Raw genomic sequence first — 20,260 nt, 5'->3', positions numbered from 1 at the left:
TTCGTTACATTAATGCTGCCTTCATTTTATGTTTCCTGATAAGGAGCCTTGGATTAATATTGTTCTATAATTTTTTTTTAACTGGCACTGTTTTAGCATTTTAATTATTATTTTTAGATTTTTTGCAGTTTTCAGGTTAACCTTTTTGATTCAGTGGTTTATGAGTATTTTAGTTTTGTTACTAATAATCTGGTTTAATTTCACTGCAACCAGCAAATGTCTGTTTAACTTTTGGACTTTATTGTCATTTTGGTGACCGACTTCATGCTCAATTTTAATGAATGTTTCTTGAACCTGTTGATGGGCTTTGGGGGTTTTCAGAATAAAATCAACTGAATCTGTCTTATAAATTAGGTCTTCTGTATCCGTACTTAATTTTGTTCACTAGACATTTTTATGGACTGAGAAAAGTGAATTAAAGTCTCACGATTCTGTATTCCTGTCAGTATTTCCTTTATTTCTTACAGTTTCTGCTTTATAACTACCTGTGCCACATTTGTCTTTTTTAAAAATGATTTTTGCCCTGGATTCCAAATTCTAGCCATTGCAGTGTCGATCCCTGCTTCATTTGGACTGCGTTGTTATATGTCTTTGCCCATTTTGTTTTCAGTCTGAGTCCACTTTAAGTGTGTCTCCTGTAGACAGCATATTTTTGGTTTTGTGAGTCTATCTTTTCTTTTAATTGTCGAGTTCAGCCAATCTATATGTATCAGAAGGACGAATTTGTTTCTTTTTGGTCTTACTAAATTCAATATGCTTTCTTTTGTTCTTCTTATATTTCACTTTTGTTCTTTTTGTCTTAGTACATAATGTGTTTTTTTTATGAGTTTCTTCAGATAACTTAGAAGTTTTGTATTTTTCTTCTAAGGGTACCTTTATAAACGTAAATGCAGTGATGTGCTTAATTCCTAAGAAAATTTCTATTGGCTCCCTATTGTGGCCAGACCAAATTAGTACATTGTCACTTTTGCCAGTTTTCCTTCCCCACATTCCAAACTTCAGTTGATTATTTTTGTTGGTATTGACTTTTACATGTGAAAATATATTTGTACCTCTGCTACATGGTTTGGCGGCCTTCACTGTCAGTCTGTGGACTAACTCCCTTGTCCTCGCTCACATCTGTCAGTCTCCATCACTTCCTTCTTAGCCCTTCAGTTACTGCATTGGCAGAGAAAATAGAAACTTTTTAAAGTTCCGTATCTCCTAAACAGAAGCAGTTCTCTTCCACAAACGTAGATACAGAAGAAGGGAAGGTCTGCAGTCTCCTGCCAGAGTTTACTCCTTATCTTGGTTGAAATTCATCCCATAAATTTAGAAGATTTTTCTGTGATGAGTTCTTGCATTTTCAAAGTGATTTGTTTTGAATGCTTTGATACTTAAATGAAAGATTAGTTGGATGCAGAATTCTTGCCTTGCACTTAATTTCCGTGCTAATCGTCGGGTACTGCTGCCCTGTCTGCTAGTGCAGAATGTTTCCCGGGAGAGACTGAGGCCAGCCTAATTTGTCCCGTAATATGGTTTTGTGTCTGGATATCCTAGTACTGGTACCAGTACCTACTGGTGGAGGGTGTTGGGGTTTGATTGGAGGGGAATGGAAAATGGCACAAATTCAGCTGTATCCATAACATTTTATTTCCTTAAAAACCGAAAAAAGATATGAAGCTACTGTGCCAGGATGTTAACATGAGTTCAGTACAACTGGTGAATACAAGAGAATCTGCAGTATTATTCTCTGTGGTTGAAATACATTTTTTTAAATTAAGAAATATGCCGTATAACTGTAAATCAAGGAGTACGCTTACATGCTTTAGTGATCCAATTCAAAATATATTTTACTGAAAATCACATTTTTGCCTTATTGATCACAGCATGCTTTCTTGTTTTCTTTTTATTTTGATAACCACTCATGTAATTCCTATATTTGGTGTCATTTCTGAAGTTTTGAGTAGAAGTTTTTTATAGTCTAATGTCCTATGGCTGGAGATTACAAAATTCTAGATATAGAATCTGCGGAGTGGACGTTAATGGTACTTGCTGCAGAGGCTAGAACTAGACGAGAAGTTTGACTAAAATCTGTTAAGTGATTTATATTTGCTGGTTTGGGACTATTTTGAACAAATATTCCCCTAAATATACAAAATAGACTTGAGGTTTAAAATATCATGATATTGAAAGAGTTAAGTATTTAGGGTTCTTTTTTTCCAGCAGGGCTCTCATAAGTACAAGTCACAATAAAAAGAGAAGTAAATCACCTCTGTTTTCTTACTTTTATTTTTCAGTACTGAGGGATTTTAAATTTGTTTTTCCTTTGTATTCAGGTATATGTCTCGAGTCCACGGTATGCATCCAAAAGAGACCACCCGTCAGCTGAGCTTAGCTGTGAAAGATGGTCTCATTGTGGAAACGCTAACAGTGGGCTGCAAAGGTTCAAAAGCTGGTATCGAACAGGAAGGATATTGGTTGCCAGGAGATGAGATTGTAAGTTTATTTTATTTTATAAATTTGGAGATGCTGACTCTAAGTTTTTTAACACTATTTAAATACAACCTATAGAAAGTCATTTTGAGAAGCTGAGTAATATTTTACTTTGACAGTTTTATTCACATTAAGGACCTACGTTGGTAGGATGGATACTTTCCTTCTTGATTCTTTAAGAGAAAACTCACTTTTACTGTTTTTACTGCTTTTTCTGTCTACGTTACCTTGAGTCTGAAAAATAAAACAAAGAAAAGCTCTTTGCATGTTCACACGATGGTATTCCTAAGTGTTTTCTTCAGTAAATAGTAGTAAAAAAAGTTTCAATTCAGGATAACGTTAATGCTGTCCAGGCAGATTGAAAAGGATGTATGCTGTTATACTCAAGGGCACGAATAGTAGAAGTACATTTTCTTAATGTAAAGATGGGTTTAGTGTGTAATATTTCTGTCTTCCTACCTTTTTTGCTTTTGATTTTTCTGATACCTTCATCAGAAGTCTTACTTTTTGGAAAGAGAAGGCTTCCAATATAATAAGCATTAATTTTTTTTTAGTTCTGAAAGGAATAGATTTAGTAATTAGGTGTGTTGAGAGTGTTTTGTCATGAATTCTCTAAAATCTAAAATTATAAATATGACACATAATCTTAAAATTGGTTATTTGTGGGAACATTTCCCCAAAACTTTGCACTGTCGTTCCCTTTCTGGCTCTGTAGCAATTGAGCCAGTGCACACCGCACTCCCCTGCCAGTTCTGAGAGTAGTAGTGAGCTAACAACATGTTTTCTGTGGGGAGCTGGTCCACAGAGGCAGCTGTAAGTTCCGTGATTAGAGAAGCTATTCAGTTTTAACACTCCTTGTCAGTTTAATCTGTGCCTTCAAAGTTTCAGGAAAGAAAATGCACGTTTTCTACAAACAGAAAACATGGAAGAAAAAATGTTAACTTTCATTGGTATCATTTGATTTGTACACTAGAAGTATTCTTGAAAACTTCAGTGAAAATGTTTATATCAGCATACTTTTTTATGGACGTCCTTACAGAAAAGTAAAGCTTGGGGGTGGATGTATAGCTCAGTGATAGAGTGCGTGCTTAACACACACGAAGTCCTGGCTTCAATCCCCATTACCTCCATTAAAATACATACATACATACAACTAATTACCCCCCCAAAGGAAAATAAAAAAGAAAAGTAAAGCTTTTTGATGATTAAAAAAAAACCTTTGGGTTGCCAAGCCATAATAATAATGTCAAGTGACATAAATCTGTCTACAACAGACCGCTGATCATTGATAGCTTATTATACGTCTGAAATAATCCAGATAATATAAAAGTTCTAATCCCCAGGCATTTAGAGACTCACAGATTTGGTATGGAAGGCTCTACTGATCATTTCTGAAACTTATATAGTAATTAACCAATAGTAAATGCAATTTAATCCATAGGACTTTGGTTTGCGGATCATGTGTACATTTTTTCATAAAAGTGATTTTATTTCTCCTTTTTTGATTTTTAGATTTGTGCTTTTCCGTATGCTTTCTTTCCTCTTCAAGTTGAAGTTTCTTTGTTCAGTTTAATTCAGGAAGCAGTTAATGAGTTTTATTATGTGTTCACCACTACATTAGGTTCTATATTCTATTTTTTATTTTTACACGTTCTTACTGCATGCATTTTTATAGCATCATCCTTTCTTTTTCTTTTTTCTTTTTTTCTAGATGAATCCTTATATGTAAATCTAACAACCAGTATACAGATTTTATTAATTCTGGTTTGTTCTTCTTCACAAACATTTTATACCAAGTATGCATGTATGATAACTGAGTATATAAAAATTGTGCCTAGCTTATGAAGTATGCAAATGTTAAAAATGCATAGGCATTGTAATGTAGTAGGAAGAGGTAAGGTCATACATGTTATAGTTGATGGGGCTTTCAAGCCCATCTCAGATACTTACTTAGTTGTGTGACCTAAAGGAAATTTCTTCATCTTGACCCTCATTCCTCAGCTGTAATATGGGCATGCTAGTATCGTTTTCATTTGATTGTTTTGAGGATTAAATGAGATTATCTATATAAAGCATAAGACTATGTACCAAAGCAATTTTTTGACCAGTGAATAAATATGCTTAAGACAAGAAATGTCTCTATATAGTGTAGCAAAAGCATGCAGATTTCTTACTAAACAGCAAGCAAAAATTCTCATCATGGTCTTTTTACTTTTAACCTATAACCTCAAACATAAGATTTGTAAAGAGGTTTTTCCTTTAAGACGCTGGATCTGTATATAAGGTGTAGGTATAAATGATGAGACTAATTAGATGTGTATCTTATGGCTGTGGCTGGTGGACCACCTGGCTACCCAGGGGCTGTCTGTGTGCTATGATTTTCATGCCCTAAGAACACTGTAGAAGGACACGTAACTGCCACGTGTCGCACTTGGCACAGCGCAGGCTTCTCCCAGTGGCCAGCTCTGTGTGTTTGCAGGGACCGTGTGGCCTGTGCACGCGGGCTGCTGTGTGTGGGGGCCAGCTGTGAACTGCCCAGCTTAGGAAGTACCATCTACTCCCCAGACATCAGGTACTCACGTGTTCATTCAGCAGTTCTCTAGCACATGGCAGAAAAGTGTCTTGTTCTAACAAGATCAGTCTTAGGAAAAAGGACTTTCTGATGGGCACAAAGGTACTCTGTGGGCTGGTGCCAGCCCTGCATGCTGGCATTTGAGTCTGGGACGCTCCTTTATAGTTTCTCCACCTTGTGTATGATATGGTGCCTCTAAAAGCTTGAGTTTTTAGATTGAAAGGTATACATTATTCATCTTGTTGACTTTCTACTCAGTATCAAGAGAAGAAAAAGTGAAGTAGGTGTATATGACCTTGGGAAGGAAAGGGATAGGATTGTTTTTGGTCATTAATTTTTTAACCTTTGTTCAAAATTACAAACATTCTTTACTCAGAAAGTTCTGTCATTTTAAAAATGGGTCTTCTTTTCCTTCTATAGCCTCTATAGTAGTTGATTTCTCTTGGTGAGTCCCGCAAGTTACGTCCCCTGAGATACCTTGTATTAGCAGAGAGGCTGGACTCTCCTTATGTTCACTTCCACGATTGTGATGAGGAGGAAGAGGGAGCAGGCAAGTGTGTCGTTTCTTTAGGCCACTCAGCCATCATTGAGCAAAGTCTGTTGTGTCATGTTTTTATTCCACCTCACTACCTTTTTTTCCAATGCTTATTTTTAAAAATTGATACAATTGAAAAACATGCATATCTTCACCAATATTATTTTTATTAAATCCAGCAATCATGTAATAAAAGCCTAACTCTGACACTATTTCAGGATCTGAGTATACATGCTCTGTCTAGGAGGAAGCCTGTGTGAGTCAGAGACTACTAGGCTTTACTTTCTACTAGGACTGGAATGATTTTTAGATGTTTTGAGATGCTGATCTCAGCTACCTTTTGTAGCTCCAGTGAAGTGATAGCTCATTTGGAGAAAGTATGGTAACAGTTCGGCAGTAGATGAGAATCTTCATGGTGACATTTTAAATATGTCCCTTTGAGATAGTAGCATGAAAAATATAACTATTAAAAATAAAGCATCTCTCAATTTTAAGTGGCTAGCTTAAATATTAGTAAACAAGTGAAAGTACATGTACAAAAACTTTTTAACATGACAGGCTTGCTGAACCTGGGCACCATTTCTGTAAGTTTCCGTGGTAATCTTACACTTTAAGATTTGTGTCATTGATACTCACTCATATGATCCAAATAAATCTTTTACAGATCACTTTTAAAGCTTTTGAAATTATATTGGCAAAAGGCACAGAGTGAACCTTTTGTGTTATATCAAGGACTGTTTCTTTTGATTTTATAGAGAAAGACTACACGTTTGCATAGATTGCTTCATCTGCTTGCTCGAAACTCATGTGCATGGATACATTCAATCCATATTTGATCACAGAATTTCATGTCCTCTATTCTAACAACTTGAGCAATATATTTCTTGGGCAGAATTTTACAATTGCTCAGCTGAGTTAAGTTTGGTATTTAGTAGCTCCCTTTGCAATAAATACCAGTTAATTTCTTAAGAGTTAAACTTTTAACTCATTAAAGATAGGAAGGTCTTAAAAAGGTATTTAATGTAATACAGGCACACCTCATTTTACTGTGATTTATTGAGCGTTTTTACAAATCGAAGTTTTATGGCAACCCTGTGTTGTCAGATGATGGTTAGCATTTTCTTTTTGCAGTAAATTAAGGTCTGTACCTTTTTTTAGACAATGCTATTGCACACTTAATAGATGACAGTGTAGTTTACACAACTTTTATAGGCACTAAGAAACCCAAAAAATCCCTGTGACTCCCTTTATTGCACTAACTGCTTTACTGTGGTGGTCTGGAACTGCACCTGCAGTGTTTCTGAGGTGTGCCTGTGCAGTAGGGCGGGGAACCCTGAGTTGTGGATCATGCAGATAAAACTTATCAAATATGTGTTTTGATACTGAGGCAGTTGATACTGTTTGTTTGGTGACTTTCAATTTGATTCACAGTCCCTGACAGAAAGCTACAACTTCCCTATTGTTTGACAGATACTTTTTATCTGACATTAAATAAATAATTTGGTCACTAGTGTAGAGGATGACTTAAAAGTGTAAAAAAGTGATGTTTGATATGAAATTACATCTCTCTTTTTTGACCTACCAGAGCTGGACTCGGGGTCTTATTTCTTCTTGCACAGTTCTTGCCAGCTCAGAAATTAAGTACCAGCTTAGGAAACATTCCAGTTAGCATCATGCTACCAGTCTTGCCGCTTATGGTTCCAGAGCAGCTGCAAACGTGACCTCAGGTCTTGGCTGGGAGATCTGGCTTCAATTTCAGTACCTTTTACATAATCCAGTTTGTCCTGCTGATAAGAAGGACCTCATACTAGTTTTTAAGGAGACCTAAGTGAAAAGGTCAACTTCTTTTTTTCTTTTTTTTTTTTTTACTTTTTCTCACTTATTTAAGGTTGATACCTTTTAAGAAGCATTAATTAATGAAAGTACAAATTTTGTGGTTTCTTAAAGATATTTACATGTTTTGGGGATGAATGGATTTAGCCTTAATCTACAGAGGGGCAAAGATAGGCAATTTTCCCCCTCTCCCGATTCAGAAGGACCAGTCTAAAAGAAACTATGGTTAATATACCTCTTGAAACTTAGCTAAGCTCACATCTTTTGTGTAAGAGGTGGTACGGGATTTATGTCTTATCTTCAGAAATCACACCTTTAAACAGTCATGGCAAGTGGTGCTCCCTTGCTTCGTTCTTGAAAAAGTATTGAGAGGCCTGCTGAATTCAAATCCCTTGGCTCTCCTAGCCCACTTCATGTATGTAGCTTAGTGAAGGAAGAATATTTTTTAAGTTTGACTCTTTTCATTTTTCTTGTTACAGTTGTCAAATTCATCAATTATATGTTTTAAATACCCTAAATGCAAACCTTTATGCCCCTTGAATTCCATTGATTTTTTAAAAAAATGTGTAATACATTTTACTATATTTATGTTAATTATGTGCAGAACTACACATTTCTTCCAAAAGTCCATTACCTGTCTCAGATACAAAAATACAAAACAGTTCTTTTCTTTACTAAGTACAGTATTCAGTAGTACCTAAATTATTGGTGACTGTTAATTAGGAACCAATTATACTATGGTTCTATGTGCAAAACAGACTGTAATGTAGTTAAACTTAGAAGTTATTCTCGCTTTGGTGAAGATTTTCCATTTTATTTAATACAGTATTTTGGGTAATGCTATCCTGTTATATTCTTAACAGCTTGTGTGTGTGTGTTTGTGTATGTGAGAGTTCTTTTCATTTTTCGCCCCCTTCCAAATCTTACTTCACTAAGCAGTGTTTTAGTATTTTAATTTTAAAATAATATTTAAAATTACTGAAAATATTTAATCATCAAATTCTTACCTCAATGATTAACTGAATTTATTAACAGAATTAGACTAAACCTAGAGTTGTAGAGAATTAATTTTACATTGTGTCTATGTTAAAAGACCACATCAAACACATATTTGATAATGTAAGCTTTATCTGCACACCATGTAGAAATAGGGAATTAACTTAAAAGTTGGAGTCTTTTGACTGATGAGGGTGGATAGTTTTGGAGGCCCTATTCAGGCACAGTTTTTCCACTGAGCCCTCTTGCTTCAGTGTTATCTCTAAACCAAGTTAACAGCTTTTCTTGCTCCATCTGGCTTACAGAAATGTTGGGAGAGCAGATGTCATAACGAACTTAAAGTCCTGAAGACATCTGCACGTGCACAATCACAAGGATCACATCATTTTGTGACATGTCAGTTCCTGATTGTGCACTGTAGCAAACAGACCATCTAAATGGCACCAGCTACCAGGTACCAAGCGTAGAAACTCGTTTGGTCCTTAACAAAAACCCTGTGAACCAGGCACTGTTATTTTGTTCACTTTACAGATAGAAAATGATACACAGAGAAACTAAGTGTTCTGCCCCAGATCACATAGCCCGTGAGCGCAGGAGCTCAGGTTTGAGCCAGTCTGGCTCCAGAATCTTAACAAAATGCTATAAATAGTGACAGAGACGTGAATATGCAGGCTGCTTCTTGATGGTAGAATGTTTTCTAATAGGTTCTGAGGAAGCCTGCATAACCTTCACACCATAGTCACATTCATCACTCCCAGTTTATAAGAAAAATCCAGCTTGAACCAGTTTCAGATCAGTGAGACGCACATTCATGGTCTTGTGCAAATTTATAATGACATTGAATTTGTTAGTAACATGTTTTTCTAACATCTTTGTAGGTTTCATGGCACATGAATTCCTAGAGAGAGATTTTCTCTGTGTCCATTTGTAGCTTTCGTGTTAGTTTCTGAAGTTTCCTGTTAAACCAGTGATGACTCTTGAGTTTGCATGCTACTGTCTTTTCATTAATGATTAGAACATTCATAGATTATCAGTTGATATCATCTGCTAAATAACGTGTCGTACAGCAAGTAATAAACAGTTTGGCCATGTACAAAATCCCTTTAGCTCTGTGTATTGCCTGATACTGAGAAAAGTTACAGTAGAGAGATCAAGATTATTTTGTTTTTATTTTGAAAGGCCTACAGTATGCAGCCTTTCTCCAGGACAGCAACCCTAAACAAGGTGAACTAATTTTGCACTATGTCATTTTTACTTTAATTCTGCTTTTTTTTTTTTTTTTTGTACTACATTTCTATCTTTCTTTAGGCTAGCTTAGTTAACTCTTGCTAGAATTGTTCATTAAAACCATACTATCTTTACATTGCTTCTAGTTTGGGATTTTGTGCTAGTAGGTTTGCTTTTTAAAAACTTTTCTCCTATTGAAGTGGCATTTCACATATCATGATGTTGTTCAGGCTGCAGGTAGAGTAGTTGCTGACCTCTGGTGAAATCCAGTGAAAATACAAGTGTAGCTTTTTGGTGCACATTAGTCAAAAGCACTATATGAATAGTGAATTCTGTTTACTAAAAGACAGTCTGTAGGCAACTCTGCCTATAATAAACATGTTTGTATCATTTATACCTCAGAAAAATGTTTCCTGGATTCAGAATGTAGTAACTTTTGAACTTGACTTCTGTGTGTTTTGTGTATTCTAAACAGCTTTTGCAAAGATTGAAAGAATGAACAGCACATATGCTCCCAGCCAGTACTTTCTTTTATATCAGATGACCGTTAGTTGTATGCCATTATATAAACATACAGTCAAATACTTCTCTACTTTTACTTCATTTGAATGACACTTTCATTTCTATAATTTTCATGAAAACCTGGGTCTAGCATTAAACACCCATTGAAGAAAGATCCGTTTCCATCTTCCTTTCATAGGTGGATGGGAGAAGATGGTATGGGGAGGCTGGAGCTGTGCACCACAATTGCCCTCTCTTGCTTCCTTTTCTTAGTTAACCTAATAATTACCATTTTGAGAATCACAGGAAGATGAATTAATGTAAAAAAAAATCAAATGATGCAGAATGGCAGTTTCTTTTGTTAATAATGAGTAACATATAAGCCACCAAAAGCCTTAAAGATGTTTCTGAACAGCTGTGAGGAAAATATTCAAAAATATTTTGTTTTAAACTTGGAAAGAGCTCTGTTAATTAAAAATATAACAAAATGTCTCTTCTGAAAGCTAATTTATCAATGATTTTTGATAGAAACATTGAAATAGCTAAAATACAGTTTACTTCTGAGCTGTGCGCAGTGGTGCATCAGTCATTATCATTTCAGCACAGCCAGGCACCACACGCTCACTGTGTCCCTGTGGCACTGCCATGTCACACTTGGGGGTAGGTTTTTTTCTACCATGTGCAGAGAGGGTTGTATGCCAAATCAGTATCTTAATGAATGTTTAAGCAGTCTGACTGAAATTACTTCTCCACAGTAAGTTAGAGAGTTTGTACATGTGCAGCAGACAATGAAAAATGGTTGTGCTTTTTTATTATTTGGTTGGTAAAGACCAGCAGTTTCTTACTAAAAAGCAAACCAATAAGTTTACAGTTTTGCAGAACTTACTAATGTACTCTAGCCATGACTCTGAATATGGATTGGAAGATGTGAATTTCAGAACATTAGTAACTGTCTTCCCTTTTGAAGGAGAGGATAGTACCCTCTCATGTGGTCTAGCAGTAACACATTTTAACTGTAGGTGCCACGGAGTCAGTGCTTCTTAGACAAGTGCTGTGTTAAAGCCCGTTTACTGGGGGCGTCACTGACGTAAGAAGGAATGAAAAAGCTGCTTGCCCTCGGAAGCAGAGTGTAGACAGTGGTTTGTAAAAAGAAAAATGATGGCAGAGCCCACATTTGGAATTTCAGGATCCCATTGGAAGTGGCCTTGGTTACACTAAATCTGGGTTTAACCCTTGTTCACATAGCTACCACATCAACAGAAGAAGACTGAGAATTATCCGTCACTCTTAACATAGGTATTTTTTGATAAAAGCTAAGAGTGATATTTAGAAGAATGAATTTTAAATTAAGAGAACTTTCACTGTCTTCCTGATTATGTTTAAACGGCTGTACAAAAAGAATGAACAAAAAAGAAAATGTTGAGGAACACCTGTATACCTGCAGTTATGTTCTTTTATTTCCAGGAATAGTTCCAATAAGAAAATAAGCCTGCTTCCTTTTTTGTTTCTCTATGGTGATGTCCTTTGGAGAATGTGATTAAAGCTTTAGTTTCACATTTTCAATTTATTTTTCCAAATTCAACAGACCCTGAAAATTTGACAGCCTATCAGAACATGGACATTCTGATTAATGGTTATTTTCAATAAGGCATCCAAACCATGGATGAGAAGATAAGAATAGTGAGCATCACCACTTATTGCTCCTCTCTGCTCCCAAAGTGTGCTAAGTACCTAATGATATCTTTTAAAAATCAGAACAAAACAGAGGTTTGTTTATTTGAAATACTAAGTTATAGATGTTGCTTTGGGGTGTTCCATTTACTGAAGACATTATTCCATAGATTGTGTAAACACTGAAAGATAATGTCAGAACTGGGAGTGGCTTTGGACTTACTTCATTTTGGACTGGTTTTGTTATCAGATCATCTCAAGATATTTCTGAATATTAATATGTTTAGGAGAGAATTAAAAATTTAAAGAAGCAAATTTCTAGGTATTTTTCCCTCTTATTTTAATACAGTAAATGTCTAAAATTGTTTATAATGCCTAACCTCTGATGGACTTTAGTTTCAATTTTGTTCTTAGTCATTGCAGATATTGACAAACTGTCATACGAAATTATTTTGTATTTTTTGTAGGACTGGGAAACAGAAAATCATGACTGGTATTGTTTTGAATGCCATTTGCCTGGAGAGGTGTTGATATGTGACCTGTGTTTTCGTGTGTATCATTCCAAGTGTTTGTCTGATGAGTACAGGCTTAGAGACAGCAGTAGTCACTGGCAGTGCCCAGTTTGCAGGGTGAGTACCTACGAGCTTTAACGTGCTGGTCAGAGGGTTGGAATTCGTTTCTAATAGCTGCGCACAGATATCCCAGGTGGTCTTGCCAGGTTAATGGATGAAGCCCTGGAGGGTGGGGGTTATCTACTGAAATGGTGGTAAATGGACATAGAACACTCATAAACGGATGTCACAGAACCCATATCATGTTCAGGTATGGATTTTAGAAAGTTTTAATCATGTGAAAATATATTCTCTTCTCTTACTTTACAATTCCCTCTGGATTGTGTGACTTCTTGAATGGATAGCCTTTGGGAATCAAGAACCACTCTCCCGTACCAAGGTCTGTTCAGTCAGTCTCTCTCCTGCTCAGAAAACACAGGTAGCAGAAGGCGCCTTGTTGGAGACATTGTGTATTTACTTCCCATTTTATATCCATGTAATGTTCCCCTATTTTTTGTCGTATGATGGGTTTAGTTTCTTTCTTTTATTTGGAGGGTGGAGGGATGGAACAGTGGCATATGAAGACTTCAAATTATTTAAAGTGAAGTGAAATAGTCTGGTGGGTAAAATAGGTACTTCCCACAAGGGTTGTCATTTGTGTATTTCCCCTCTGAAAAGTTTACCTGGCTGTGGTTGTTGGTTGCAGATGCGGGGTTTGTATGTGTGTGTGAGTGATGTGTGTTGCCTAAATTCTACATTACATATGGCATTGATGGTGATTATTGGTAAGCAATTATTTGATTGCAACTGTTGTTCTGTACTTAAAATTGTTAAGATACTTACTTGGAAGCATGCAGTTTGCCTAGATTACTCATGTGTCCTGTTTGTGAATATGTTTCGTAATACTTGAATAGCTTAAATATTCATTTAGTCTTCCAAGAAATTTTTTGTCTTCATGATTATCCCCTCTTTGATATCAGCCAAAAATTTCCGGGCTCCTTTGCCAATATGATGAGCAAAATACAGGGTCCATTCTAGTCTCCCCTTGGTGACTGTGGCTTTGTGTTACCTGAGGACACTACTGTCCATCTCCTGTACACACAAAGAAGACAGTGGGATAGCATGGGAGGAATGTGTGGTGATGACTTAAAATTACATGCTACATAAGTAGTAATAAATCCTTACATCTGCATAGATCCTTATCAAGCCTTAAGGTATAGACCCGCTCTTTGAGATCTGCCAGAATTTATGATGGCTACAAGAAATCTGTGTAATTGGTTGTGTGGGAACTGCGTTAATACTCATATTTTACTCTCATGGATTTGGGTTTTAAAATTCAATATTTATCTCCTGTTGTTTTCGGTAACAATTTATACTAGAGGAAGTGCAGACTTAATGAGATCTAAAGAACTAAAACATTAAGGTAGTGAAAATATGAAAGAGGTGTGGTCACTGATCAAATAATAGGGACTCAGGGACTTAGGAAATAAAATTCTCAGCACACCCACTTGTGTCTTTACAGCCATAGCTTTTTAATATCTAATATTTAGTTCATATTTTCATAGTAAAACATTTAAACAAAACATGGGATTTTTGAGGATGGATTAGACTTTATGGCAGCTGTTTTATATTCCTTTTATTAAGTATGGAAATTGAATGATTATATCTTTGAAGAAAATGTGAATACTTTCTCCATCAGTATTCACTATCAAGTTGTCAGTGTCCATTTTCTAGACATGTTTACTCTTTACTGATAGGGTGAAATTTTAAAAATTTCGGTGGGTTGCTAGCTCACGCAGAAACGTGGTGGCCAAAGCAGAGTGTAGCTGATTCCACCCTGCCTTTCTTTTCTCCCCTTTGGTTTTGGTTTTGTCTCTGTCAGCCTACATGCTCTCACACTGTGGTGTGATTGTGCTTCTGAAAGGGTGCTGTGACCCACACATTCGTGTCCTAGCCTGTGAGCTTCTCTCTCGTCAGAGTCAAAGAGCCTCTGTCTGTCTGGGTTGGGGATGGTGAGTTTTGCCTTGAGCTTTAAAACTTCCAAAGAAATAGTTATTTCTGTGTTAGATCTGTCCCATTTTTTAAATTGTTACATTCAAGAAAAAGATAAGTACTAACAATTTCTTTCCTGTGAGAACGGGCAATGATAACCTTGAATTCTAACAGAATTTTATGTATCTTTTTTGGTTGGTTTTTGGTTGATTTTTTTTTTAAACAATGTGTCAAAACTTCAAGTAAAGCTTTTTTATTATGAGTGACGAACTAGATTTAAATATTCTTGTACTAAGAAGACTGAGTTTATACACTGAAACTTAAGAATTATGGTTCCAAATCAGCATAATGATCTCTAGTTTTCTCTTTAACTAGTGTTTGGAAAGATGTATGTATATGTATTAATTAGATATGCTAATGAGGAATTTTAAAGATAAGATGCCAGAGCCACATTTTAATACAGGTAAAAATAGTGGATGGAAGTCAGTCACTACTATCTAAAATTGAAGATTAAAGTATTTCTAATGTTTTATAGTGATAAGAAGACTATTTTGATTTTACATGACCTCTGTCGCTTACAGCACTGAGGCGGTGTCTCTCACCCAGCTGTCAGCCCTGTTACTAAATTTACTTCAACTCAAGCAACTTTATCTCATGTATCTGACTAATTCCAAAATATTTTAAGAGGGCAGTGATGGGAATTTTCCCCAATTTAAAATAATGCAATCAACTTTCATAGTAAGTCCCAAGAATCTCAGAACCCTGAGGACATTTCTTTGGAATGTCTGCCTTTCCAAACAATAATTAAACTATTACTTTACAGATACAATAGATTGTTAATGAAAAGTAGCCTTTGAATATCAGGTTAGTATTTTGCTTCGAAAAAAATGTTCAAGTAATATCCTGTTTCCCACTCTTGTTACTGAGATCTCTTATTAATTTTTTTTAAAAAAGGGAATTTTAAATTACTTCTTAAAGTAAAAACTTCAAATAATTTAGAGGAAGATAAAGCAAAAAAAAAAAAAAAAACCAAAAAAAAAACAAAAAAGAGAGAGAGAGAAAAAAATCCCAGAAATTCTGTCACATGGCAGGTGAATGTTTTCACAGACCTCTCCTATGTGCACACACTCGCCAGTTCATTTGTATCCATCTGTGTAACTCGATGGAGCAATGGCTACGTAAATGACTGGTTGCAGCCAGTTTGCTTCCACTCAGCAGCGTCCCAGACATCTCTTTTCTACATGTCACACTGTGAAAGGGCTCCCCTGATGTACATTTACGTTGTTTCCCTGTTCCGTCTGACCAGCAACATTGCACTGAAACTCACCTGCTGGATGGGACACTCACGTAGCCATGTCCAGAGCGGTGCCGCACTTTCCACCTGGAAGAGCAGTCTTCTCATTATAAGTAACTTCTGTATGAAACTGAAGCTTATATTTTGTTGTATTTAGATATATTTGAATTTTATATTCCTGAAATAGCCATGAATTTTCCAGGGAAAAAAAAGAAAACCATAACTTTTAAGTGATGACTGCTTCAAGGATTTTATTTGCTAAAAGGATCTACCTTTAAAATAAAATGTAGTCAATTATATTTTTTAAAAAGAAAGAAAATTAATTTTCACACATCTACATAATTCTGATCACCTTCATAGGATAAATTCATTGAAGTGGAATTCTTAAATTTAAATAATAAGCACATTTCAACTTGTGATAAAAGTTACCGAGTTGTCCTTCAGAAGATTATACTGATTTATACCAACATTGAAAGTATTTTCCAATTTTTTTGTTACCAGTATGATAGGCTACAAATGGATGTCTCTTCCTGATGTTCCTTCATTTTCATTTATATAGTTGACGGGTTACACAGTCATTTTATCCTTTGATGCTGTGGTTACAGAAGGCAGGCCTGTGTGTGTGCACAAGAGCATATGCGAGTGTGTGTGCCTGTGAGCACGCGAGTGTGCGTGCATGTCTGTGTGAGAACTGCACGTGTGCATGCGTGTCTGCACTGTGCGCATGTGTGCGTGTGCACGCATGTGTGTGTGTGTGCATGCACTGCACACTTGCTGGCCTCCACCCTTGCTGGTGAGCATCATGGTACTATTTAAGTGATACATACTTGGGTTTTTAATACATGGGCAAGGTGATCTGTTACAAAAACCCCCAGGATCATCCCGAGGCTGGCACCATGTTGCCTTTTAGATCATGCTGTCTGATAGGTCTTTCTGTGGAGATGGGAGTGTTCTCTCTGTGCTGTCCAGTAGGCCAGCCAGGGGCCACTGGGCATCTGGCTTGGCAATCCAGGAGCTGGGTTTCAGCCTGGCACATGTGGCTTATGGCTACTTACTGTGTATAAGACAGTGCAGTGTTATAACTGCACATCTAAATGCCTGTACTACTCCAAGAGAAGCACGTTTGGTATCAGATGTCAACCTCATAGGTGGCCTGGCATTTGTTCTCCCCCTCAAGCCACAGCTATGACTTGGAAGAATTCTAAAGGCAGGGTGTAAATCAGGTCGCCGCTGCTGCCTTCCTGTTCCTCGTGTGCACGGCTGATTGTATAGCACGCGCTACACCGCAGCTGTGTGAGCCCCAGTGAGATGCGGTGCGATGTGCAGAGCGCAGGTTACTTTCTTTAGTATCCAGCAGTGCTGTGTTTGCTCCTGAAAATCAAAAGATTAAATGCAGGGAGAAGAAACTGTACAGGAAAGCAAAATAGTGGGCACTTTCCAGCTTAACAATTCTGAGACAACAGTATTTTGAAAGTGGGCCCCTATTTCCTCCACTCTTTTAGTATGTTCGTGCTCCTTACATAAGTGAATTTCGTTTTCATAACTTTGAGGAATTTTAGACTCATGTTATTGCTCCTTTTAAATTCAGATAAATGGAAATTTTATATTTGGACTCCTGTGTGTCATTAGGGAGCAGAAGCTGGGCTCTGAACTGTGCACACATAGAAAGTACTAGGATGGGAAGATGCACTGACCTCCTTGCCTCCGTTGCCGGACGTGGGTTCCAGTGAAATCCACTCAAAGATTTTTTTTTTAAGTTGGGTGTCTTTTGTTTAAATTATTGAGGTATAGTTGATATACAGTATTATGTAAGTTTCAGGTGTAAAACATAGTGATTCACAGTTTTTAAAGATTATGTTCCATTTAGTCACTATAAAATATTGGCTTTCTTCCCTGTGTTGTACTGTGTATCCTGTAGCTTATTTATTATACATTGTAGTTTGCACCTCTTACTTCCCTGCCCCTGTCTTAGCTTTTTATGGTTGTCTTGTAATAATATGAAAATGTTATATTACTATTCATATTCTTTAAGTCATAAAAGAGAAAGTACCATTCTAGGTATTGGACAGGGGATATATTATTCCAGTATGTCTTTAAAAGCTATAAAATATTCATCTGCCCACAGATGTTTCAGATGGCATTTTTCTGTTTAAGGATCCCAAATTTAAAATTTTATGTTATATAAATTATATGGTAAATCAACTTGACCCACTAATAAAATACAGAAACACAAGAAAATGAAGATACGAAAATGAAGAAGAGTTTATATGGGAGAATTTTATGTATTTAAGAACACTGGTTCTACGTCTAATCTGAAAAGCTCTCCCAAGTTTGAAGCTCCTGATTCTCTGATCCCTGATTATTAGGCATCTAAGGAGAACGGGGGAAGAGAGCCGCACTCATAGGAATTACTCCTAAAGTCTCCCTTCTGTTGAAAGTTCTCTTTATAATGTTTAGAATGATGTTACCTATTTTACAGGAAATTTAATAGATACACAGAAAGAAGTCTATAGAAAGCATTAAAAGTTAACTGCATTGGATGTCGAGCCCCAGGTACTATGTTTTTTTTCACGTGGGGTACAGTATACTCATTAGGCAGCTCTGAAAACGAAGGAATTTAACTGGTTAACTAAACTAAACCAAGACTAAGTTGCTTTTAGGAGGTCACCATGGGTACATACTGACTTGTCAACGTTAACCTAGTTCTGGGTAAGTTAGAATTGAGTCATTTGCATTGTTACTCATGATGAAAGGTGTGTTTTGAAACTGGAGGTGAAAATTTACTTCTAAATCCATTTTTCTTTCCTTAAGTATGTAGGCAGTACATTTTTAAATTTCAAAATTAGGGAGAAGTCTCATTTACTGTTCAGAATGAAATGGGACAAAATGCTAAATGAAAATATTTTTAACATGTATTCTGTGTTACAGGTCTACTGTGAAACTATTCTTGCTTTCTGATTAGTCTTCCTTTTTTGGTGTGGTAAATTTAGTAATATTTTCATTCTGAAAGTTAAGTACATTTACCTTCAAGATTCACATTAACAAATCGGGAGTGAAGATTTGATTTTTAAATAAGCTAGAAGGAGAAGCATTTTTTTTTTTAATGTAGACAATCATAGTATTGAAAACTTCAAATGAACATTCATGAAATGTTTTTTTACAGTTTTTAAAGACAACTGGATCATATCATTTTTATACTCACAAAAGTAGAAAGTTAATTTTTTAAAAATATCTTTGTCTGAACCAAGTACTTCATAAAGCAGATTTGCTATTCATTTCAGGCTTTACTAGAGGAAAAGTAATGGGAAGATCGATAAAGAATTGTTTAAATTGGATCTAAGCTATAAAACTGTAAAATCTCATATATTATTATCTCATCTCTTCATAAAACTGCCTCAATCCAAGCAAGCAAGACAAAAATCCATGTACTTTCCACATTGCCTTTCCATGATGAGTTTAACAAGTTATGGTCAGAAAGGCTTATACATGAGTATGACATGTTTTGGGTGTATTTTGTCCTCACGATGCATCTTTTTATGGCTTATTTAGAATCTTAATTGAACTCTATCTTTTATTTTCAACTCTAAGAGGTTAAAGAGGTAATAGTTGGGCTGGTTCCTATATCAAGATGGTTACACCTTAATATAAACATACAGAAATCTCACTGGTATTTCCAATATTGATGAACTGAAAATCCGTACAGAGTGCACACGGTTTCCTTTTGCCTCCACAGATGCACAGGGTGGGAGGGGAGAGACTGGGGCGGGTGGGCAGATGGTGTTCTCATCGGCGGTTGTCGGCTTCGTTAGGCAGAGAACATGTGATGCTCGTTCCATGACCCAACACACCTACGTTATTTTCAGAAAAGAATGGAAAGTCTTACTCCATTGAAGAATCCATCCCTTCTCTGCCTGTAGAATCTTGTTTTTCTTTAAAGACTAGTGTTGGCAGAAGAGGGAAGGAGCAAGTCCATACAACCTGTGTCACACGGACTTTTTCTGAGTGCCCCTTTCATATTCTTGGGTCCCTGTAACATGCCGCAAAAGAGCTTCAGGTCACCCCCAAAACTACAATGAATCTTGATGATAGACGTCCTGACGCATCAGAGCGAACGTAACACCCTCTTCCTGTAGCTGCATTTTAGCAGTTTCTTTGTGACTGTGTCGATGTAGTGCTTACAGGAGTAGATAAAGAAACGCTACGTGTTTTCACGTTACCAGTCAGTTGTGTGGCCTGTAGAATTAATCTGAGACTATACTTTAATACTTTATAAATCACCGTAGACTGGCTGATAGAAAGCTGATTATGTCATCAGAGCCTCCCGACCTCGGAGAGCAAAGAGTTGACCTTGTAAAGATTAGTAAATACAGACACAGCTGAAGTGGCTATTCAGCGCTGTTTTGTAAAATTGTGAACGAGTCTGGAAACCTGTACGTTAGTGACAACGCAGGACCAGCGTCTCAGGTAGGGAGTGCACGAGGGTGGAGTCATGTTTGCAGCACACTCCAGAAACCTGCCTCGAGACATTCTTTGTGATTTAAATTATCCTCCAAGTTCAGCTGTTACCTGTGAGTAAGAAGGCATGTTCATGACAGTTTAAGGGAGGTTTTAAA

The 20,260-nt window shown here is 36.5% G+C and overlaps 1 protein-coding gene across 10 annotated transcripts in view; it reads left to right on the top strand.

Moving 5' to 3' along the window:
* Positions 1–20,260, top strand: part of ZMYND11 (zinc finger MYND-type containing 11) — an 87,626-nt gene that overhangs the window by 42,406 nt on the left and 24,960 nt on the right. For 6 of the 10 annotated variants that reach the window (XM_074358223.1, XM_074358225.1, XM_074358224.1 and 3 more), the window contains exons 3-4: positions 2,319–2,478; positions 12,278–12,439. The exons of 1 other annotated variant lie outside the window; for it this stretch is intronic. In XM_074358223.1, coding sequence (XP_074214324.1) covers positions 2,319–2,478; positions 12,278–12,439 — 322 coding nt within the window. The remainder of the gene's footprint in view (positions 1–2,318; positions 2,479–12,277; positions 12,440–20,260) is intronic. 3 more of the 10 variants (XM_074358230.1, XM_074358229.1, XM_074358228.1) reach the window with 1 other exon arrangement.

The sequence above is a fragment of the Camelus bactrianus genome, chromosome 35 (assembly GCF_048773025.1).
Source record: "Camelus bactrianus isolate YW-2024 breed Bactrian camel chromosome 35, ASM4877302v1, whole genome shotgun sequence".
NCBI lineage: Eukaryota > Metazoa > Chordata > Mammalia > Artiodactyla > Camelidae > Camelus > Camelus bactrianus.
The sequence above is the reverse complement of the archived record's forward strand: the minus strand, read 5'-3'. Positions and strand labels throughout refer to the sequence as shown.